The sequence below is a fragment of the Artibeus jamaicensis genome, unplaced genomic scaffold (genome assembly GCF_021234435.1).
Source record: "Artibeus jamaicensis isolate MK-2021 breed Jamaican fruit bat unplaced genomic scaffold, CSHL_Jam_final contig_1127, whole genome shotgun sequence".
In the NCBI taxonomy this organism is placed as follows: Eukaryota; Metazoa; Chordata; class Mammalia; order Chiroptera; family Phyllostomidae; genus Artibeus; species Artibeus jamaicensis.
In genome coordinates, this window is record NW_026521219.1 from 1,877,681 (window position 1) to 1,902,623 (window position 24,943).

At 39.4% G+C, this 24,943-nt stretch overlaps 1 protein-coding gene across 3 annotated transcripts in view; it reads left to right on the forward strand.

The window, feature by feature from the left end:
• Window positions 1-24,943, forward strand: part of KCNQ5 (potassium voltage-gated channel subfamily Q member 5) — a 505,983-nt gene that overhangs the window by 357,400 nt on the left and 123,640 nt on the right. For all 3 annotated transcript variants that reach the window (XM_053664043.1, XM_053664048.1, XM_053664050.1), the window contains exon 3: window positions 17,223-17,349. In XM_053664043.1, coding sequence (XP_053520018.1) covers window positions 17,223-17,349 — 127 coding nt within the window. The remainder of the gene's footprint in view (window positions 1-17,222; window positions 17,350-24,943) is intronic.

A 24,943-nucleotide genomic window follows, 5' to 3' on the forward strand; every position in this document is an offset into this window, starting at 1 on the left:
TTTGATCTTAATGAGTTAATAAAGCAGTATGCTAATTGATTTTTGCTGAAACTAAAGTTTTGAGGTAAAGGAGACTTCAACAAATATTTCTTGAGGGACCACCTAGTCCCACCCAGAAGAGTTGTAACAATGGGTGAGGGGTTTCTCAAGGAACCACCGTTCCACACATACCCCACATCATTTTTCAGTGTATGTGTCTTATCACCCCCAAATAAATTATAAACTCCTCAAGGAAAGCAGGTGCTTTGCTCACATTGATACCTGCATGGTTATAGTATTCAGCATACAATTGTAAAGTGAAATCATGAAAAGCAGAACACCTATAAATGAAATAAATGTTGCAGAGCAGTTAGTTATGGTAAACAATGCAAAAACCCTAAAGGAAGAGGGAAGGGACAGAGTTTCCTGAAGTGAAGGGATCTGTCAATATGAGAGCAACTTGTCTGGTCCAAGCAAGAGCAGCTGTAAGGACAGCAACATGAGTCCCAAATGAGAAGAGTATAAAGTTCTGAACGCTCTCCAAGTGTACACCTAGTCCTGACCTCTTAGTACACAGAAGCCATTTTAGTCAGCTCAGGCTGTTATAACAAAATACTGCAGACTGGGTGGCTTAGACAACAGACGTTTATTTCTCAGTCCTGGAGACTCAAGTTCAAGGGCAAGGTGCCAGCTGATTGGTTCCCCCGTGAGGGCCTTCTTCCTGGCTTGAAGATGACTGCATTCCCACTGTGTCATCACATGGTGAAGAGAGAAACTATGTGCATACTGTCCCTTTTCTTATAATGGCACTAATTTCCTTAGGAAGATCCACCTTCATGACTGTCTAAACCCGATTACTTCCCAAAGGCCCCATCTCCAAATACCCTCACACTGTGGGTCAGAATTTGAACATATGGATTTCGGAGGGAAGCAAACATCCAGTCCATTACACTGTCCTAACTCTTGTCTTGTCACAGGCATTCACCTCAACCCACAAGAGAAATAGCCCCAACAGAAGAGATTTGCTTTATAGTTAATTTGACTGATGCATGCCAATTTCTGAAGGCCGGGGAAGTCTCTTGATTGAAATACATTATTCATTTGTTTTAAGGAATTTTATTTAAAATTTTATAAGAAAAACCCATTGTGCTTGTACATTCTCGTACTATAAAACTAATAGAATGGCCTAATTTTATGTCTGGTAGCAAAGTTAATTGTATTTTTTTTGTTTTTATTATTGATATATTTATTTAAGCATTAATTTTTTAAATAATTTTATTTAGTTATTTTTCAAGTACAGTTTTTTTGTCTATTTCTCCCATTCCAGCCTCCCCCGCCCCTTGCTCCCCACCTCCCTCCCATTTCTACCCCCCTTAGTTCTCGTCCCTGTGTCCTTCCTATTTGTTCCTCCAAATCCCTTCCCCTTTTTCCCCTTAACTTCCCTTCCTTCTCCCCTCTGGTCACTGTCCCCTTGTTCTCTATTTCAGTGTCTTTGTTTTTTTTTTTTTCTGCTTGCTTGTTTGTTTTGTTTAGCTTCCTGTTAAAGGTGAGATCATATGGTATTTGTCTTTCAACTCCTGGCCTATTTCACTCAGCATAATTAAGCATTAATTTTTAAATTTTTTTTAAAAACAGTTTACATTCAATATTATTTTGTATTAGTTTCAGACGTATAGCATAGTAGTCAGACAATCATATACTTTACAACAAAGTCCTCTCCTGATATTTCTGGTACCCACCTGGCACCATACACAGTTATTACAATATTACTGACTACATTCCTTATACTGTACTTTACATCCTGGGACTATTCTGTAAATATCAATTTGTAGTTCTTAATCCCTTCACCTTTTTCACCCAGACCTTCAACCTCTCTCCCCTCCAGCAAGCATCAGTTTGTTCTCTTGAATCTATGAGTCAGTTTTTGTTTTGTTTGTTTATTTATTTTGTTCTTTGGGTTCTACATATAAGTGAAATCATATGCTGTTTGTCTTCCTCGGTCTGACTTAGTTAACTTAGCATAATGCCCTCTAGATCCCTACACATTTTCAAAAATGGTAAGATTTTGTTCTTTGTTATGGCCAAGCAATATTCCATTGTATATATGTACCACAGCTTTGTTTTCCACTCATCTGTTGATGGGCGCTAGGGTTGTTTCCATGTCTCGGCTGTTGTAAATAAAGCTGCAGTGAACATGGGCGTGTATAATATCCTTTCATATTAGTGTGTGGTTTTTCTTCGATATATATCCGGAAGTGGAATTGCTGGTTCATAAGGGAGTTCCACTTTTAATTTTGAAGGACCTTTTGGAGACTTTCCTGGTGTTCTCACTTTGATGTAATTCAGGGCTTTCAGCTTCAATTCCAAGTAGAACTGGTTCATTTGTGATTATTTGGCAAAACCGTAGCAGAATGAATATCTGGGTTCAGCTCAAGGTACAGAAAACTGTTTTCAATTTTTCCAGCTTGGAGTTCATGGTTGAGAGTTTTAGTTCTAAACCCTGCTATATATGCTTGTAGCTGAATACAGACACACCCATGTATAAACTTCAAACAAATTAAGGTATAATTTGGCTTGGGGTGGGGGAGGGTAAACAACCAAAGCGAACTCAGTGAGTCCACTTTCCGTTCCCAATGGAAGGAAGAGGAGAATGTGAAGGAAGCCCCACTGCATGCACTACCAACTTGGATACCACAGCAGAGAGCAACACTGTGGCTCTGCCCCTTGGAGAGACGCCCCTGTGATTGGTAGCATCATGCTTTACCCTGATGTACGATATGACTTTAAGAACACAAAAGGTGAACACAGAAGTGACCACTTGAGTGTCTCCCTCAGATCAGGTGGGCATTTCAGCCCTTAACAACCACCAACCCAACCCTAAGTGTCTAAAATCAGTACATGAGGGCAGAAGCTCATCATGGCATCCCACCTCGCAACCAGGATGCACAAGACCACCGCTAGGCTGAGCTGTGGTGGACACTCAAAATGTCCTCTGTCCCCAACTTTTGTAGTGCTGCTCTTCTCCCCAGTAAGGAGCACCCGCTTATGGCCCTGGCCCAGATGCTCCCAACAGGTGGCCCCAACACCTGAGAAAACCCTGTCTCTGATCTCTCTTTGGTAACAAATTATAAATCAGTCACTTGGAATCGGACATTTTCAGTCTACTCCCCTCCCTATGCTCCTCCAAGGAGCCTTTGGGATAAATGAACGCTGTCATATGAATGTGATTAAATGAATTACTTTTCAGAGGGAGATTTACATTTTAACAGGTGTGAAGAATTTGAAGGGATAAATTATTTCTAGAGAAATTTCAGGAATCACCCAACAAAAAGCAGGACCTCAGGAGGCACCGGAGTTTCTTGGTGCTCTTGAAATGAATCAATTTTCATGTCTTCCTGAGTGTTCCAGCCAACGAGGCCAGCACAGTTACACTGGCTTTCAAAGCCATCTCAATCACGCTTTGCCAAGGCAAGAGCCACTGACACCCTTCACACCTTGTTCTGGTCTCCCCATCCTCACCCCTGCCCCACTCATCCTCACACTCTCCCTCCTGCTGTGTCCTGCCCTAAACACCCCCACTTACTGTCTACTAAGCAACTCAGTAAAGTTCCATCATTCCCTCACCACCCATTCCCTACAGACATGGTTAAGGCATTATGTTAACTCCACATCAAATCAGTCCCTTTGATAAATACAATCATTCCTTCAAATGTTCTTCCAATATGCTAACAGTTAATATATCATCCTAAAAAGTAAGAAGAAATATGAAAGTAAAGTAAATTGGTGATAGCATCTGATGGCCTCTAAGTAATGGTTAGTAAACACGTGCTTAGTGGGGTTTTTTTGCTCTTTAAAGAAACAAAAATCAAAACATGGTTTATTTTTGTATATTTATTTCCATTTTCTGATTTAAGTGTGGAGCCATCTCTACATCTTAATTTCATTTCCTTAATAACTATTGTACTAGTAGAACTTCCCAAATTACAAAGAATTACAACTGCAACCCTTCTGACTGTTGCCTTTCTGGGCAATTTACCACTCAGTTTACTTCACACATCCTTCCCCTGCAGGGATTATGTGAGGAGGCATGTTCACCTGCTGCCTCATGTTACTTTAAGTGTACACACACAAAAAGAGAAAAATAGCTGAAAATTGATTATGTTGATATTCTGATGAAAGGCAATAGTTCCAATTTTGTATGTCTAATTAACCACAGCTCTTCAAAAATCGGTGCAAATGTCACGGGGTTTATAACGTTGGCATTTCATCTTCACAAAAATGCTATTTGATGGCATAAAACTAGAAAAAAACTAATGGTCACAGCAGACAGCTTGCAGATTAGACAAAGGTCACTGTGTTTTAATGAACGGCGCTGTAAATTAATGAGAAAACAACTAAAACATGAGCTGTGAGTCATTGTGAATTTATGCCTCCCAAAATCAATCAATCTTTACTTAAAACCACTTTGACTAACTCAAGAACAAAAAAAACTGCAAGAATAGAATTTAAATCTGAAATTATACAGCAAAGTTATATATATATCAGTGAAAAAGCATCACAGTTCTGTGTTATGACATATAAAGATTTTTCCTTAATATCTAGAAAAGAAGGTTAATGCTAAGTTAGTACTCTCTTTTTTAAATTATTTTTTATTGATCATGCTATTATAGTTGTCCCAATTTTTCCTACTTTGCCTGCCTCCACCCAGCAATACCCACTCCCTCAGGCAATCCCCACACCACTTTTCATGTCCATGGATCATGCATATAAGGTCATTGGCTACTCCATTTCCTATACTGTACTTTACCTCCCCATGGCTGTTCTGTAACTACCTATTTATACTTCTTAATCCTCTAACCTCTTCACCCATTCCCACACCCCCTCCCGTCTGGCAACCATCAAAAAACTCTGCATATCCATGATTCTGTCTCTGTTCTTGTTTGCTTAGCTTTTTAGGTGCAGTTAATAGATATGTATTTATTGCCACTCTATTGTTCATAGTTATGAACATGCAGACGTAAGAAATAATGTGAGGTATCCTGTGTACACCTTACCCTGTTTCTTCAAACAGTGGCATTTTACAAGTCTTAAGTGTAATATCATGACCAGAATAATAATACTCCTACAATCCACAACTCCTTCTTACATTTTTCCAATTTTGGGCATACACATTTGTATGTGTGGTTTCAGTTATGCACAGTTTTATTACATGCAGAGCTCGTGTATCTGTCGCAAAAGTCAAAATACCAAGAAGTCCATCACATATTCCCCTTTAATAACCATGCCCACCTCTTCCTTCCCACCCACCCACCACTCCCCCCACAATCCCCACCTTCTAGCACCCATTAATGTGTTCTGCATTTGTAAAATTTTTCACTTCAAAAATGTTATATAAATGGAGTAATATGATATGTAGCCTTTTGAGACTGGCTTTTTTACACTCAGCATAATAATTCTCTAGAGATCCATTCGAGTTGTCTTATGTATCAACATTTTATTCTTTTTTATTGTTCAGTACTATACCATGTATGGATACACAACAGCTTGTTTAACCCATTCACATGGTGAAGATATATGGGCTATTTACTGATTTTGGTCATTGTGAGTAAGTACACTATGAACAGTTGTGTACAGGGAAGGGAGGGAGAAAAAAGGGAGAGAACCATCAATTGGTTGCCTCTGGTATGCCCCCCAACAGGGGACCTTGCCTCCAACCCAGGCATGTGCCCTGACTGGGAATCAAACTGGCAACCCTTTGGTTTGCAGGCTGGTACTTAATCCACAGAGCCACACCAGTCATGGCTAGCTATATGTTTGTAAGAAACTATTAGACTGGTCTTCAGGCACTTCCACCAAGATGGAGGCATAGGTGGAAACACTGTACCTTCTCGCACAACCAAGTTTAAAAACAACAAAGTTATAGCAACAAGAACAGAGCCAAACCACAGAAAATTGAACTATACAGAAGTCTGACAACAGCAAACCCTTCAGCCAAACCGGTAAGAGGGGCAGAAGCAACAGCAGAGCGGGGTTGGGCAGGAAAGATCCACTGGACTGACCCAGGTACGGCGTACAACCCAGGCGCACAGGCAGCCTTGGGCGGATCCCAGGTGTGGGGTAGCAGCGGGCGGACCCACTGAGGGTGCAAGGCGGCTGAGGGCTGACCACGGTTACACATTCACACACAGATTAACCAGCGAAGGAGCGAGCAGTGAGATGGACCGTGTAGGCCCCAGTGGTGGGAAGCAGCAAAGGGGACCGCCATTGTCCCTCTCTGACCCCACCCCCACATATAGCATCACAAAACAGTGGCCTGGGTGGCCCTGCCCGCCCTGGTGAACACCTAAGGCTCCCCTCCTCATATGTAACAGGAGAGAACAGACCAAAACATTATGGCTCAAGAACAACTCAAAGTCCCAGAGCCCATAACTCTAAGCAACCAAGAAATAGCCAAACTTTCAGATGTACAGTTCAAAACACTGGTGATCAGGAGGCTCACAGAACTGGTTGATTTTAGTCACAAATTAGAGAAACATATGAAGGCTAAACTAATTGAAATGAAGGGAAATGAACAGGAAACCAATAGTAACAGAAAGGAAACTAGGGCTCAAATCAAAGGAGTGGACCAGAAGAAAGAAAAAAATGACCAAACAGAAAAGGATGAAGAAACAAGAATTCAAAAAAATGAGGAGAGGCTAAGGAACCTCCAGGACATATTTAAATGTTCCAACATCCGAATTATAGGGGTACCAGAAGGGGGAGAGAAACAGCCACGAGTGGAAAACTTATTTGAACAAATAATAAAGGAGAACTTCCCCAATCTGGCAAAGGAAATGGAATTCTAGGAAATCCAGGAAGCTCAGAGAGTCCCAAAGAAGTTGGACCCAAGAAGGAACATAGCAAGGCACATCATCATTACATTAGCCAAGGTTAAAATGAAGGAGAGAATCCTAGAAGCAGCAAGAGATAAGGGGACAGTCACCTACAAAGGAGCTCCCATCAGACTGTCAGCGGATTTCTCAAAAGAGACCTTACAGGCAAGAAGGGGCTAGAAAGAAGTATTCCAAGTCATGAAATCCAAAGACCTACAACCAAGATTGCTCTATCCAGGAAAGCTTTCATTAGAATGGAAGGACAGATAAAGCTTCTCAGATAAGATTAAATTCAAGGAGTTCATCATCACCAAGCCCTTATTATATGAAATGTTAAAGGGACTTATCTAAGAAAAAGAAGATTAAAAATATGAACAGTGAAAGGACAGCAAACTCACAGTTATTAAGAACCACACCTAAAACAAAAGCAAACTAAGAGGACAGCTAGATCAGGAGCAGAACCATAGAAATGAAGATCACATGGAAGGTTAGCAACAGGGGAGTGGGAGGAGGAGAAGGGGGGAGAAGGTACAGAAAATAAGTAGCATAGACAATAGGTAGAAAATAGATAGGGGGGAGGGCAAGAATAGTAAAGGAAATATAGAAGCTAAAGAACTTGAGACACGTGGTCATAAACTAAAGGTGGGGAATGGTGGGGGAGGGGATGTGCAGGGTGGAGGGGAATGAAGAGGGGAAATAGAACAACTGTAATGGCATAATCAATAAAATATATTTTAAAAAAATAAAATTTTAAAAAAGGAACTATTAGACTGGTCTTCAGATAAGCGGTATCATTTTACATTCCCAGCAGCAATGTATGAATGATCCAGTTTTCCTGCCTTCTCCCCAGCATTTTTTGTTGTCACTGTTCTTAATTTTAGCCATTCTATGCATCTGGAGTGTTATCTCATTGTAATTTTAACTTGCATTTTCTGTATGGCTAATGATGTTGAATATCTTTCCATGTACTGATTTGCTATTCACACACCCTTTTCGGTGAAATGTCCTTTGTGTCTTTTTCACATTTTCTAATTGAATTTATTTGGCTTTTCTGTTCTTGAGTCTTTAGAGTTTTTATATATTCCAAATACTAGTCCTTTGTTGGATACATAGTTTGTAAATGTTTTCTTCCAGACTACAGTCGACCTTTTCATTTTCTCTACTTTGGACAAAGTCCAATTCATCAATTTTTCCATTTGTTGCTTCTGCTTATTGGTGTCAAGTCTAGCAACTTTTGCTTAATCCAGATCCTCAAAATTTTCTTTTATGTTTTTTACTAAAATTTTTATAGTTTAACATTTAAATCCATTTGAATTGATTGTTGTATAAGGTGTGAGATGTAGACTGAAGTTTGTTTGTTTGTTTGTTTGTCTCTTGATTTCCAAGTGCCCCAGCATCATTTGTTGAAGGGCTATTTCCTCCTTTATTGAATTGTTTTTGTATTTTTATTTTAAAAAATCAACTGAGCACCTTTGCCTGGGTCTGTTTCCAAATTCTCTCTTCTGCTCTGTTGTTCTCTGTGTGCTGGTGCCTCCACCAACGCCACGCAGCCTTGAACACTGGAGCTACATAGTAAGTCTCACTATCACATTGAGTGATTCCTTTAACTTTATTCTTCTTTGTTGGGCTTGTTTCACCTATTCTAGGACCTGGGCTTTTCCATATTAATTTTAGAGTAAGTCTGTTTATTTCTACCAAAAAAAAAAAAAAAAAGCTTGCTGAGCTTTTGATACAAATTTCATTAAACCTATAGATCAATTTGGGAAAAGTTGACATCTTTATTATATTGAGTTTTCCAGTTCATGAACAAGGTATTTCCATTTATTCAGGTCTTCTCTGATTTCTTTTATCAATGTTCTGTAATTTTCAGCATGCATATCCTGTCCATGTTTTGTCAAGTACATAGCTCAGTGTTTCATTTTCTTTTAAATGGTTACAAATAATGTTGTGTGGTTTTTTTTATTCTCGCCCAAGGACATTTCTTATTACTTTTAGAGAGAGAGGAAAGGAGGAGAGAGACAGATAACCATCAATGTAACAGAAAAACATCAATTGGTTGCCTCTCATTGGCTCCCCTACTAGAGACTGAACTCACAAGCTAGGCATGTGCCTTGACCAGAAATCAAACCCACAACCTTTCAGTCTACAGGCTGATGCTCCAACCAACTGAGCCACATCAATCAGGGCAATAATTTTGCCCTGTGCTTTTAATTTTGGTTTCCACATCCTTGCTATTGGTATACAGAAATGCAATTAATTTTTATATGTTGATCATCTATTTTATAACTATACTGGACTCACTTGTTAGATCTAAGAGGGTTTTTTACAATTCTTTGTATTTTCTCTTTAGACAATCATGTCAACTGCAAATAGAGACTGTTTTAGGTCTGCCTTTCTAATTTGTGTGCCTTTTATTTCTTATGTCCTTTCCTTTTGACATGACTGTGTTCTTCAACTCTGTTGAATATGGGTGATGAGAGTAACACCCTCCCTTTTTCTAGATTTAGAAGAAAGCATTTAGTCTTTTGCCATTACTTATTATATTAACTTTAGGTTTTTGCAGATATTATTTATTACATTGAGATAATAAACCTCTATTTCTAATTTGCTGAGAGTTTTGATCACATGTGGGAAACCTGCATCTCCACATGCAAAAGAATGAAATTGGACCCTTATCTAACACCATATAAGAAAAATCAACTCAAAACGGGTTGAAGATTTAAATGTAAGATCTAAAAACTACAGAAGAAAACATAAGGAAAAAGCTTCTTGACATTGGTCTAGACAATGATTTTTTGAATAAGAGCCCAAAAGCACAGGCAACAAAAACAGAAATAGACAAATGGGATTGCATCAAACTAAAGAGCTTCTGCACAGCAAAGAAAATAACCAACAGAATGAGAAGACAACCTCCAGAATGGGAGAAAACATCGATAAGGAGATGATATCTAATATACAAAAGAAACTTCCATAACTCAATGGCAAAAAGAAGTAACCCAAATTAAAAATAGTCAAAGGACTTGGATAGACATGTCTCAAAAGAAGATACACAAATGGCCAGCAGGTACATGAAAAGATGGTCAACATCACTACTCATCAGGGAAATGAAAATCAAAACCACAATGACCTATCATCTCACCCTCGTCAAAATATCTGTTCTCAAAGACAAAAGGTAATTTCTGGTAATGATGTGGAGAAAAGTGAACTCTTTTGTATTGTTGGTAGGAAGTGGTCTTCTCACACTTGCATTCCCCACTCATTCTAAGTCTGTCGGATTAGGGATGATTGCCCTTGTCTAGCTCAATAGAACTTTATTCCTTTTTATTGAAATAAGATGTAAATTTTAGGAACCAGGAGAGAGAACCTGTTCAAAGTGGTTTTCATACTCTTGTCCCCTCTCACATAAGCCTGAGACATTGAGAGAGGACTTCCCCACAGCCTGTCACTCTGGGCGTGAAGGAAACTTTGCACAATCTTCTGAGCTCTCACTTCTCACTGCTGCCTCCTCAGTGATGGAGATTTTTGAAGCTATTTTTCACACACTCTGAAACCAAGCCCTCATGGAAATACTAAGTAATGTTTTAGAGAAAACAAGAGAATTCTGACTTTAGTATTACTTCCCCCAAGGCAAAAGTTATGGTCCTGTAGTAAAATCCACTTAAAACTTCCTCTCGCTTTATTTGGAAAAAAAAAAAAAAAAAGACTTTTTCCCCTAACCTCTTAAAGAAAAAGTAGTGAGCAATATTCCTGAACAAGGGGCCCTGAGTAAAAAATTGGTAGGTTTAATTTATCCTACCTCGGTGCAACATAAAAATGGTACAGTGATGGCCTCCCTTACTTTAGAATAGTGGCTATAAATTTACTACTTTAAAATAATGTCAGCTATTCACATGAAAAAGAAAAATTATGATATGGTAGTTCCTGGGGTCCCAGGAAGATCCCACATTTGGGATCTTCTTGGGTATCCCTCATAATATGACCTCTTACCAGTAGACTGCCTTACTTTCTGGCACAAGTAGGAATCAGAGACAAGGATAGAAAAGCACACCTGCTGTTAGACCTGGACATGGCAAAAGTCCACCTACATGGGCATTTTAGGCCTCCACTTTCTCATATGCTTTTTACATATGGGAAAATGTGCTAGATTAAAAAGAGGCGATCTGGTACTGTACCCACCTTAATTAATGAAAGACCCAACTTACCTAGATATACAACAAAGCTGAAAAAACCCACAAAACCTTCACATCATTAATGAGTGCATGTTGCGTAGTTTTGTTTACCTGTGCACCAAGTCATTTTCAGAGACTTACCCCACAGGTAGTTTTAAGTCACTATAAGTAGGCAGCAATGATATTGGAGCCTTGTTTTCTACCAGGAGAAATATATGTGCATTACTTAGTGTAAAAAAACAGAAGGATAGAATGATATATCTCTACAGGGCATTTCAAAAGTGCAACACATCATTACATACTCTGACTGAGGAAACAGACATTTGCCTGAAATTTGCAACAAAAAGGACGTTTTTCTAAATTTGATAACTGTTTTTATTTTGAAACATGAGGCGGGAGAATGGGGAGTGGATTAGAATCTTTTCTTTTTTTGTTATTTTTTATTTTTGTCATTTTTTATTTTTAATCATTCTAATCATTATTCTCTAACTGTGAAATAATATTTTTATTATTTTTTATTCATGTACAACTGTCTCCATTTTCCCACTGCCAGTCTCTCCCACCCCACCCATCCCCACCTCCTGCCCTCAAATCCTACCTCCCTTTAGCTTTGTCCATGGGTCCTTCATACATGTTCCTTGATGACCCTTCCCCTTCTTTCTCCCATTATCCCTTCCCCTCTACCTTCCAGTTATTGTCAGTTTTTTCTTTATTTCAGTGTCTGGTTATATTTAGCTTGATGTTTGTTTTCTTGATTGAGTTCCACTTATAGGTGAAATCATTGGTATTTTTCTTTCACTGCCTGGTTTATTTCACTTAGCATAATGCTCTCCAGTTCCATCCATGCTGTTGTGAAGGGTAGGACTTCCTTCTTTCTTACTGCTGCATGGTACTCCATTTTGTAGATGTACTATAGTTTTTTAATTCACTCATTTACTGATGAGCACTTAGGTTGTTGCTAGCATTTGGCTATTGTAAATAACACTGCTGTGAACATACGAATGCATAAGCTCTTTTCACTGGTGATTCAGGATTCTTAGGGTATATTCCTGGCAGTGGAATTACTGGCTCAAAAAGCAGTTCAATTTTTAATTTTTTGAGGAAACTCCATACTGTTTTTCACAGTGGCTGTACCAGTGTACATTTTCACCAAGAGTGCAGTAAGGTTCCCTTTTCTCTGTAATCTCTCCAGCACTTGTTGTTTGTTGATTTATTAATGATGGCCATTCTGACATGTGTGAGGTGATACCTCATCGTGGCTTTATTTTTTTAAGATTTTATTTATTTATTTTTAGACAGAGGGGAAGGGAGGGAGAAAGAGAGGGAGAGAAACATCAATGTGTGGTTGTCTCTCAAGTACCCCCTACTGGGAACCTGGGCCACAACCCAGTCGTGTGTTCCAATTGGGAATCAAACTTGCAACCCTTTGGTTCACAGGCTGGCACTCAATCTACTGAGCCATACCAGCTAGGGCTCATTGTGGTTTTATAATTTGCATCTCTCTGATGGCTAGTGATGTTGATCATCTTTTCATATGTCTATGGGTCAGCTGTATGTCCTTCTTGTAGGAGTGTCTTCTCAGGTCCTTCGTTCGTTTTTTAATTAAATTGTCTATCTTCCTGATGTTGAGTCATATGAGTTCTTTATATGTTTTTGAAATCAAACCCTTGTCCAGTGTATCATTGGCAAGGGAACCATATAGTCAGTTCCCTTTTCATTTTTGATATAGCTACCTTAGCTCTGCAGAAGCTTTTTAGTTTGATGTAGTCCCGTGAGTTTAGTTTTTGCCTTTATCTCCCTTGTCCTAGGAGGTATATTGGCCAAAATATTGCTACATGGATATCTGAAATTTTACTGCCTATGTTTTCCTCTAGGACTTTTATGGTGTCACAACTTATACTTAAGTCTTTTATCCATTTAGAGTTTATTCATGTGTATGGTGTGAGTTGGTCTCATGTCATCTTTTTTGCATGTACCAGTCCAGTTCTTCCAACACCATTTATAGAAGAGGCCATCATCTTTACTCCATTGTATGCTCCTGACTCCTTTGTCAAACATTAATGACTTTAGAGACTTGAGTTTATTTCTGGGCTCTCTATTCTGCTCCATTGGTTTATCTGTCTGTTCTTATGCCAGTACCAGACCATTGTGATTACAGTAGCCTTACAGTACAGTTTGATATCAGATATTGTGGTCCTTACTACTTTGTTCTTTTTTCCCAAGATTGCTGAGGCTAGGACTTCTGACCAAGATGGAGGGATAGGTTGACACACTTTACCTCCACACACAACTAACTTTAAAACAGAAAACAACCAGAACTACCAGAAAATAAAACTTCTGGAAGTCCAACAACCAAGAATTTAAAGAAGAAATATTCATCCAGATGGGTATGAGGGGGGCAGAGAGGATATGCTGTGGCCCCAGTGAGGTGGTGGTAGAAAGTCAGCAGCAGTAGTGGCCAGCAGAATGGGTGGTCCCACATTCACATGTGGCAGATAAAAACCAGGAGACATACCTGGGGAGCAAGCAATCCTGGCCCTAGCCCAGACTATGCAGCCCAGGGTTCCAGAGCTGGGAAATAAAGCCTCATAACTTCTGATTGTAAAAACCAGTGGTGGTTGGGGTGGCAGAAGAAACATGCCTCTCAAAAGAATCTGTTTAAAGGACATATGCAGACCTACCCACCCTGGGATTCAGCACCAGAGCAGCAACTAGAAGGGTGACAGTTGTATACAGGAAGTGAGGGAAGTGACTGAAAATGGGGTGAGAGCCAAGCAAGCGACAGTGTTTCCTCTCCATCCCCTCCCCTACATACAGCACCACAAACTGGGTTGCCCCATCCTGGTGAATACCTGAGGCTCTGCCTCTTACAATGTAACAGGTGCACCAAGGCAGAAAGTCAAAGCTGCTCTACCTAATACACAGAGACAAGCATAGGGAGGCTGCCAAATTGAGGAGAGGAGGAGATGTGGCCCAAATGAAAGAATGAACCAAAACTAAGTGGAACAGAGATAACCAATCTACCTCTACATTAAAACCAACCTGTTTTGATGCAGAATTCAAGACACTGGTGATAGGGATGCTTAGAGAACTTGTTGAATATGGCAAATGCATATGGGGAGAAATGAAGGCTACACTAAGTGAAATGAAGAAAAACCCATAGAGAACCAAGAGTGAAATGAAAGAAGCCAGGGTTCAGGTCAATGACTTGGAACATAAGGACAAAATAAACAGTCAGTGAGTACAGAATGAAGGAACAATAATTCAAAAAATCAATGAGAGAATAAGAAAACTCTGGGACATCTTCAAAAGTGTGAACATCTGAATCATAGGGATGCTGGAAGGAGAAAAGGAAGAGCAAGAAATTGAAAACTTATTTGAAAAACTAATGAAAGAAAACTTCCCTAATTTGGTGAAGGAAATAGACATGCAAGTCCAGGAAGCACAGAGTCCCAAAGAAGTTGGACCCAAAGAGGAACACACCAAGACATATCATAATTCAAGTGCCAAAGGTTAAAGACAAGAGAGAATTTTAAAAACAGCAAGAGAAAAGAAGAAAGTTACCTACAAGAGTTCCATAAGACTATCATCTCATTTCTCAAAAAAAAAAACTTTGCAGACAAGAAGGGACTAGAAAAGTATTCAAAGTCATGAAAAGCAAGGAGTTAACACCAAGATTACTGTACCCAGCAAAACTATCATTTAGAATGGAATGGCAGATAAAGTGCTTCCCAGACAAGGTAAAGCTAAAGGAGTTCATCATCACCAAGTTGCTATTACATGAAATGTTAAAAGGACTTTTTTTAAGGAAAAGAAAAAGATGAACTATAAAGAGTATAATGACAACAAATTCACAACTACCAACAACTGAATCTAAAAAAGAAAAAAACACACAAACTAAGCAAACAACTAGAACAGGAACAAAATCATAGAAATGGAGATCCCATGGAGGGTTATCAGCAGGGAGGGGGACCAGGAAGAAGGGGGAAAAAGTACAAGGATTAAGAAGCATAAATGATACATACAAAGTAGACAGGGGGAGGTTAAGAATAGTACAGGAAATGGAGAAGCCAAAGAACTTATATGCATGACCCACAGACATGAACTAAGAAGGCGAGATTGCTGGAGAGGAGGGAGGCACCCAATGGAGGGGATCAAAGGGGAAAATAATTGGAACTGTAATATCACAATCAATAAATATTACAAATATTTTTTAAAATATTGCTGCCCCGGGTGGTGTGGCTCAGTGGACTGAGTGCCAGCCTACAAACCAAAGGGTCACTGGTTCAGTTCCCAGTCAGAACACATGCCTGGGTTGAGTGCCTGGTCTCCAGTAGGGAGCATGTGAGACACAACCACATATTGATGTTTCTCTCCCTCTCTTCCTCTCTCTAAAGATAAATAAATAAATACATACATACATGCATACATATTTCTTTAAAGATTGCTGAGGCTATTCTGGGTTTCTTGGGGTTCCATATAAATTTTTGAAATTTGTTCTAAAGACCTTTATTTCTATGCTCTATATTCCTCTGATGTTGGAATATCTTAATAAAGACTATGTATCACTTTTATAATTAAGCAATTATAATAAAAACCAATTAATAAAGCCCTGGCTGGCTCAGATCAGTGGATTGAGCATGGGCCTGTGAACCAGACGATCGCGGTTTGATTCCTAGTCAGGGCACATGCCTGGGTTGCAGGCCAGTTCCCAGCAGGGGATGCACGAGAGGCAACCATACATTGATATTTCTCTCCCTCTTTCCTTCCCTTCCCCTCTAACGATAAATAAATAAAATATTTTTAAACCAATTAATAAATAATAAATTTAATACATTTTTAAAATATCTATTATTCTACATTATAAATGCTGAGTCAATCCTTGTTTAAAAATAAGACAGAGAATTTTTACTTTTTTTTACTGTTTATTAGGTGACACTGGTTAAAAAAGTTATACAGTTTCAGGCACACGGTTCCACAACATACTGTCTTACACTGCATTGTGTGTTCACCCTCCTCCCAGTCATCTCCTGCCATCACCGTTATCCCCCTTCGCCCTTCTCCACTTCACCCCAGCCCCCTACCCTGGCAATCACCACACTGTTGCCCATGTCCATGTGCTTTTTTCTCTTTCTCTTTTTGTTCAGTCCTTCTACTTGCACCCCTAAGTCCACCAACACTCCCCCGCCCCGACAACTGTCTGTCTCTATTTTGCTTGTTGGTTCATTTTGTTCATTAGATTCCACAGGAGTGTCTTTCTGTGACTGGCTTATTTGACTTAGCATAATTCTAAGAGAGGGAATTATTTTTTTAAGGAAAACCAAGTTCAATAAGCTCAGTGCCTGCACCTATAGGGACAATAAGGTGACTATGATATGCTTGCTGCAGAGATGCTTTCTTCTTTAAAATTCTATTTGGTTTCTCATTCTATGACCCACTACTTAATGGGACACTCTAGGTGGCCTTATCCCAAGGTTCATTCGCAACTCTTGTAAACAATCTCAAAGTCATTTTGCTGGAACAGGTGCTATTTTCTAAGCAGCTCTCACCAAAGGGTTGCATAATAATTAACAATCTTCAGATTCGAAGAATTTAAGGTCTCATTTCTGGCAAAGGATACATGTGCCAAACATGCAGTAACGTTTTTGAAACATTGCCTCCTATGCTGTGCTATGAGGAGGCTTGGACACCATATTACAAGAACTCAGCATACTTTTAAAGAGTTCTTTTTCTCTGAAAACAACTCTTATAAGCCTAGAGATTGTCGCTCTTTGCAGCAAAGTGAAACTCTGTTTTCTACAAAACCGTAAAGCTGGGTTTTCAGGGTCCTCTCTTTCGTTCCCGGTACTTCACATGTTACCAAGTAGCCGAAGTCAGCTACACTACATACTCCAAACAAGGCAGATTGGTAATGCAGCCTGCAAATTTAGTATTGAAACTGACTCTTAAATTTGCACAATGTTAGAGACTTGAAAAGAAATGGCAATTCCATGACAGCAAATGCAGACAATAGCCAATGCAGAGGTCTCCACATCCTCCAGGTTCTGTTTGATTTGGAGAACAGATGTGCTTAACTTTAGACATGTAACATAAAGACATTTTAGATGAAATGCCTAAATGGCCAGAGATACCCATAGAGCTGCTTGCTACAGTTGCTCCACATGGTTTCTTCACCTCTAACATTTCTTGTTTGATATTTTAGGAGTTCGTGATGATTGTCGTCTTTGGTTTGGAGTTCATCATCCGAATCTGGTCTGCAGGTTGCTGTTGTCGGTACAGAGGATGGCAAGGAAGACTGAGGTTTGCCCGAAAGCCCTTTTGTGTTATAGGTGAATATCAAAATCCAGACACCTGGATTTCTGCATCCTTTTCTTCTGTCTCCTGTCTATATTGCAACACTTAATTAATATTCAAAGTTAATATTTGTGGAGTGTTTATCACATCAGGCACCCTTGCATTTTAAAAAGTGTTGACTCATTTAATCCTCACCACAACACCGTGAGGTAGATGTTTTCATTATCCCCATTTTATAGATGAAAAACCTTAGGCAAAGAGAAATAAGTTATTAAAAGTCATACAGGTGGTAAGTGGTAGGCCTAGGATTTGAGCCAGGAGGTATGGCTCCGGAACACCCACTTGTATCAAGTTACAGCGTCGCCCTGAATTAGGGGAGCATTCATTTCAGTAATTACAAAACCTCTTTCTTCTCTACAATATGAGCAATATCCCTTTTATGCTTTGATTAATTGGAATGGGTAGAAGTGTATCAGACCTGGTAATACATACCAGATAGTGCTGCTCAAGACTGATTATGAGTGTGTTTTACTTTCTGCATTTGTAACCTCAAACCAGATCAATTGTTTTCCACTCTGGAATATGTGGCTCCCACCCTGAAGTCCTGAAGTAAGAATCATATCCCTGCAACTCCCTTGGTGCTGTGGGCTCAGGGGTGCTCCACTCACCTGGGTGCCAGCTACAAATTATACTTCGTAACAAAGATGCCATGTGGCATTCTGAAGTTAAGATCTAGGATCTGCCAGCAATATATTTTAAAGGGTATCATAAATTATATCTCAATATAAAATTCATGTTTTAAAAAATCATAAGTTGCCTACTTTTCAGCCCTTTATCCCTAAATATTTCAATGTAGATTTCCTAAGAATAAGGATATTCTTTTGTATAACCTTCATCGATTGAACATCGATTGAATATCGATACAGTATCTAATCTGCTGGCTGTGTTCTGCTTTTGTCGATTGACCCAGTAATGTCCTTCATGGCATTCTTTCCTCTTCAGTGCATGACCCGCCTAGCATCACTTAACTGCATTTAGTCGTCATGCCTCTTTAGTCCCCTTTAACCCAGAACTATTCCTCAGACTTTCTTGGCCTCATGATTTTGACATTACAGAAGAACATAGCCTCGTACTCCCCTTTTTAAAAAAATAAAATCTTCTTTTGGGGAAAAAATAAACCCAATATATAAAAGCTATTGTTGTTGTCGTTGTTGTTTAACAGCTAAATTTGGCTTTCTTGGCCTCTTTGCCTTCTCACTTCTTGGCAGTCATTCAAATCCAGATACCGCACGTTCTTGGAGAGGATTACTTATTTCCAATCTCTGAAAGTGGATTTTTAGTCTACAAAGTAGTGTAGACCATCTTCTTCATCCACGACAGGTTTTTCATTTTGTTTCGGAAGTCAGGAAGTAATGAGTCATCTTCTTAGTTCCCTCCTTTACCCCTGTTGCCAGTGGCAGGGGCAGAGTGATTTAAGGAGGAACTGGAGGAAGTCCCTCCCGTCCGTGGGCACTGTGAAGAAGAATGTTTCATTCCATCCTTGTTGTGAAGGAAGAGCCCTGTCCTGGGGATGGGAGAATGGGTGGGCTCCCCACACACTTTCTGCCACTGAGGTAATTTCATAGTATACACATTTCAAAAGTATTTATTCAATTACTCTTTATAGAATTTAGCTGTGTGCGAAGCACTGTAGTAAATATAATGAAATTATAAATTAATTCAATCTTAAAAGGCCTTGTCTATCCAGCTGCCTCTCTTCTACAAGAACAGGTTTTCCTCTTTTTTGGAAACCATTGCTCAGGTGTAGAGGAAAGTAGATCGTAACTCCCAGACACGCAGGTCCATCCAGCCCCAAGGTGTATTAGTGAAACCATTTGATATGTTTCTCTGGAGACTTTTACTCTTTTTCAATTCTCTGCTCAAGCAACATCACAGAGGACTATAACTTGATGTGAAACTGCTGTACAAGTACTTTCTGTCCTATAAGGGACCCCCAAAAAACAATTCACAGGGCAGGTGGCCGGCCAAGACTCACTCCACTTCTACAGGATAAGGTTGGTTCACAGATGACTGAGGGAGTGTTCTAGTCCCGATTTTAAAACCAGTTAAAACTTGGTTTTGTTCCAGTTCCAGAGGCAATGCCAACGTATTTCTGGCCCCCAAGCTGAAAAGAAAGTTCTTTCCTAGATGTCTGCTGCCTTCTGATAGCTGTTTTCGACTGTGCATTCATTGAAACATCTTAGTACTCTAATCTTTCTCTCCCTGTCTCAGATCCTTGCAGGTTTTGAAGCAACACATGGTTCTGAACATGATGGTTTGTTTGTTTGTTTGTTTGTTTTCAAATGTATTGATTATACTATTACAGTTGTACCATTTTCCCCCTTTATTCCCCTCCACCCTGCACTCCCCCTCCCACAGCACTCCCCCATTTAGTTCATGTTATTGAGTCGTGCATATACGTTCTTTGGCTTCTCCATTTCCTGTACTATTCTTAATCTCCCCCTGACCCCCCTGTCTATTTTGTATGTACCGTGTATACTTCTTAGTAACTGTACCCTTCCCCCTGTTCTCCCTGGTCCCACTCCCTGCCGATAACCCTCCATGTGGTCTCCATTTCTATGATCTTATTCCTTTTCTAGTTGTTTGCTTACTTTGTTTTTGTTTTTGATTTTTAGATTCAGTTGTTGACATTTATAAGTTTGTTGTCATTATACTGTTCATAGTTTTGATCTTCTTCTTTTTCTTAAAAAGTCTTTTTAACATTTCATGTAATAAGGACTTGGCGATGATGAACTCCTTTAGCTTTACCTTGTCTGGGAAGCACTTTATCTGCCCTTCCATTCTACATGATAGCTTTGCTGGATAGAGTAATCTTGTATGTGGTCCTTGCTTTTCATGACTTTGAATATTTCTTCTCAGCCCCCTCTTGCCTGTAAGGTTTCCTTTGAGAAACTAGCTGATAGTCTTATGGGAATTCCTTTGTAGGTAACACTCTTCTTTTGCTTCTTTTAAGATTCTCTCCCTATCTTTAATCCTGGGTAATGTAATTATGATGTGCCTTGATGTGTACTTTCTTGGGTCCAACTTCTTTGGGACTCTCTGAGCTTCCTGGACTTCCTGGAAGTCTATTTCCTTTACCAGATTAGGGAAGGTCTCCATTAGTTTTTCAAATTACTTTTCAATTTCTTGCTCTTTCTCTTCTTCTTCTGGTACCCCTACGATTTGGATGTTAGAACATTTAAAGTTGTCCCAGAGGTTCCTAAACCTCTCCTAATTTTTTTTGAGTTCTTATTTCTTCATTCTGTCCTGGTTGAATGTTTATTTATTCCTTCTGGTCCAAACTGTTGATTTAAGTCCCAATTTTCTTCCCATCACTGTTGGTTTCCTGTACATATTCCTTTATTTCACTTTGCATAGCCTTCATTTTTTCTCTGTTTTGCAACCATAATCAACCATTTCTGTTGAGGATCGTGATTACCAGTGTTTTGAACTCTGCATCTGATAGGTTAGCTATCTCTTCAACATTTAATTGTATTTTTTCTGGAGCTTTGATCTGTTCTTTCATTTGGGCATTTTTTTTATTGTCTTGGCACACCTATTACATAGTGAGGAGCTAAGCCGTAAGTATACACCAAGGTGGGGCACCCCATGTAGCTTCGCTTTGGTGCTATATGTGGGGGAGGGGTCTGAGAGGGAACAATGCTGCCTGCTGGCTTTCGGATGGCTTTCAGCACAGCCTCCACTACCCACAAGCAAATTGGGTCTTTCTGGTGCTGATTCCCAGGTGGGTGGGTTTGTGCATGTTCTAGGACCCTGTAGGTCTCTCCAGTGAATTGTCCTGTGAGGCTGGGAGTGTCTCCAGCCACTGGAACCCCCATAGGTTTCTTCAGTCAAAGATTTTGAGTCCTTATTTCTCCACACTAGAACCCTGGGTTGAGCAGTTTGTCTGGCTCCCCAGTTGTTCCTCCAAGTTTATCTGCATGTAAATGTCAGACTGCCCACTTCACCAGCCACTGCCTGGACTGCTCCAGCAGCCACTGCCTTGCCATGAGCCCTCACCACCCCAGCTGCCTGTCTCTGCCCCTACCAGTCTGAATTCTTCTTCTTTAACTCCTTGGTTGTCAGACTTCAATACAGTTTGATCCTCTGGTAGTTCTGGTTGGTTTTTGCACAGAAATGTGTTATTGTCCTACTTTTGGTTGTACGAGGAGGCACAGTGAATCTACCTATGCCTCCATCTTGGCTGGAAGTCCTAAACATGATGTTATCTGTAAGTCTCAACATCGATGGACCTATCAATAATAACCTTACAAATTTAGTATAATATGCTTTAGGCATAGATTTAGTTTAGTTAATTCCCCCAGCCTTTTTTTCACTTGGATATTTTACCTCTAGTAAATTAATCATTTTGGAAGAAAATTTTATGAATAAATATATAATGAATCCCTATTAGAACAAAGACAACATTTGTACTTACATTTGGGGTAATTATTCATTTCTTTCAGTTGTTTATTAATGTACATATAACAGTTTGACCCAGTGGTCCACCTGCATTGAGGTACTGGTGAAACATATTCAAATGTGGCTTTAAACATATTCAAATGTGGCTCTTCAGTATGAGGTCAATAAAATTTAACTTACACAGAGGAACAAAATGTCACTGCCAGGCAGTAGGCTGTACCAGGTGACAAAACCTTTTCTGGGCCTGTTTAATAGGTCCATAAAAATAATTGATGTCACCCAATGAACCTTGTATTTCCCTTGCTCAACATAATGTACCATGATGAAATGAAAAAAGGAATAACATCTCTCTCATCTGTCCATGAAAACTGTTCAGAGTTTGGAAATGTAGCTAAGATTTCTCAAGACTCCATGTATTTGTAAGATTTGATTACTCTGAACATGCCGAATACACACCCAAACATTTGTACAAGTCTTGAGTATTCAAAAAATGATTGTGATAAGCTGGCTATGCCTTCATTACAGAAAATGCACTCTGTAAGCGCAGCAATGTTGTTCTCTGTCCAACTGGAAGGAGCTGGAAGCTACCCTAGTGGTCAGCTAGTGAGCCTCCTACAGTATTGAGCCCTCTAGACCAACTGACAGTATTTGGGCACAATTTGATAGAGGCCCACAGGCCAGTTCCCAAAGATTTTAGCACTTCCCCCTCCTGAGCTCCCACCCTCTTGCCCCTGCACTGCAGCCAGAACCAGGAGCTTTACAAAACCTTGTTGATGTACCAAAGCACTTGTTGATTTAAAAAATCATAAAATCATTGTATATTTGTGTGAGTAGGAAAAACATTTTAAACAACAGTGCTTATCTGTGGGAAGAGAAAAATCTATTTAAATTTTTTTAATTAAGTGCATTCTTCCATTACTATATTTGTTTATATCTGCTTGATTGGGGAGTTCGCTTTGAAAACTGATAAAATCTTTTTTTAATTACAAAATTATTCCTTATGCCTATATGTTCAATTTCCATCTCTCCCCTAAGGCTTTGTTGAAATAACATGTCTGCAGCTAGGGGCAATGACTATTGCTTTACCAATTTAGAGAGATAAATATATTTTGGGATGACTATCCAGGTTGCCCTTCATTTCCCTGAGCTGGCTGCTTTACAATTTCTCTATATTCAAGCCCAAATCATTCACCCAGTGAACATTCTCAACTGAAAATGTGTGAAATAACTTCAAAGACTGATTTCATAGCCATTCCTTTTTCAAGCTTTCATTAATGACCTACCTGAAAATTGCAAATAGTGCCAAAGGCTGGCACTTAGATTAGGATAATGAGCCTGATGCATCAGGAAGCCAACAAATTACTTCCAACAGTGGATTTTTGGATTCCCTGGTGACTCTGAAGACAGATATAACAGGCCTATATTTTCCAATCTTGCAATGCATCTCAAGGAAACAAAAAATACAAGCTTGTTAATCTTGAAATCTGTATTTGATGCTAAATACAAGTTGATTTCTTAATGCTACTTTAACAATTTTTCTTCAGCGTGATATTTCCACAAGGGGACAAAAGAGGCAAACCATAGCACTGATGTTTCCCCCGTGAATTGGGCAAATATTTCTCTGACATAACAGTCTCTCGGGAAAATGCCTGAAAGTGTATTTTTTCTTAATGAGAAAAAAATAACCAGCTTCTTAACTAGGCTAAAACATAATTGAAGCCTTTATTAAAATCAACCATATAGCCGAGGCCTCTCTAATACACCTGTGAGTTCATCTCATTAAAAGTCGACTTCAGCAGCTAATGTGTTCAGAAGTTAAATTGGAGATTTCCAGAACTGCCACCAGCTGCTCAAGTGAAGATTTGAGACAGCATTTTTTTTTTTTTGCTTCTCTGCCTTCTCCAACTTTTGTTCTAAGAGATGTTAAATTTTATTCTAAGTCCTTGAATTGCATCATTTTCTATACTTTCTAACCTCTTCTCTCCTTTGGTAAAAATTATATTCTCTCAAGTTATTTCCTACCAATTGATTTACCACAAATCATTGAAGCCATTTCAATCCTTTTAGTTATTCATAGCTGATATTTATTAGCTTCTATATGCTAGGTACTGCTCCAAGCACTCTATAAATATTGTATCCCATTTTGTAGATGAGGAAGTAAGACAGGGCTTAAGAGACTTGTCCACAGTTAGAAAGATGGTAGGTGACAGAAACAGGATTCACTGCTTGTGATTTCACTCCAGAAAACTATACCTACCTGATGAACTGTTTTTATTCACACTGCTGACATCAAATCTAAGGACATTTTTTTTCTCACACCAACCAATTCTCCAACTCTCCAGACATGAACTGGGCATTCAACAACTCAATTAAATTCTGATACTAACTACCCAGAGTTAGTGCAGACACACAGATTATGAATTAACACCCACAGGGCTCCCCCTGCAAAACCCCCAGCCTTGACTTCAAATGCCAGCCACAGTGAGGTGCCTAGGCTGCATACACTTCTGCCCAGCTGACTACGAATCTAGGAGTTTCCACATCCCCCCCATCTCAGGTTTGATAATTCACTAGAATGACTCACAGACCTCAGGAAAGCATTTTACTTACTATTATTGGTTTATTATAGAAGATGCAATTTCAGAACAGCCAGATGAAAGAAAAGTGCAAGACAGGATGGGTGAGGGAATGATTACCACGGAGATTCCATGCCCTCTCCAGGAATGTTACCCTCCCTGGAAGGTGGGTGTGTTCACCAACCTGGAAGTTCTCAGAACCCCATGGTTTGAATATTTTCATGCAATTTTCATTACATAGACATGACTGATTAGATCATTGACCATTGGTGATTAAACTCATCTCTAGCCCCTCCAGCTTTTCAGAAATCCAGGGTTGGGCTTAAAGTCCCAACTCTCTAGCCATGCTTTGGTCTTTTTGGAAACTTAATGCTATCAAGGGGCTCCCAGCTACCAGTCATTTCATTTGCATACAAAAACACTTTTCACTCCAGAGATTCCCAAGGTTTTAGGAGCAAAGTGTCAGGAACCCAGGACAATGCCCAAGCAAGTATCTATTAACATTTCTCATTGCACCACACTACCCAACTATGAGAAAATTGTCCTTATTAGTAGTATTTTTAAATTAAATTGAATTAAACCTTACTTATTG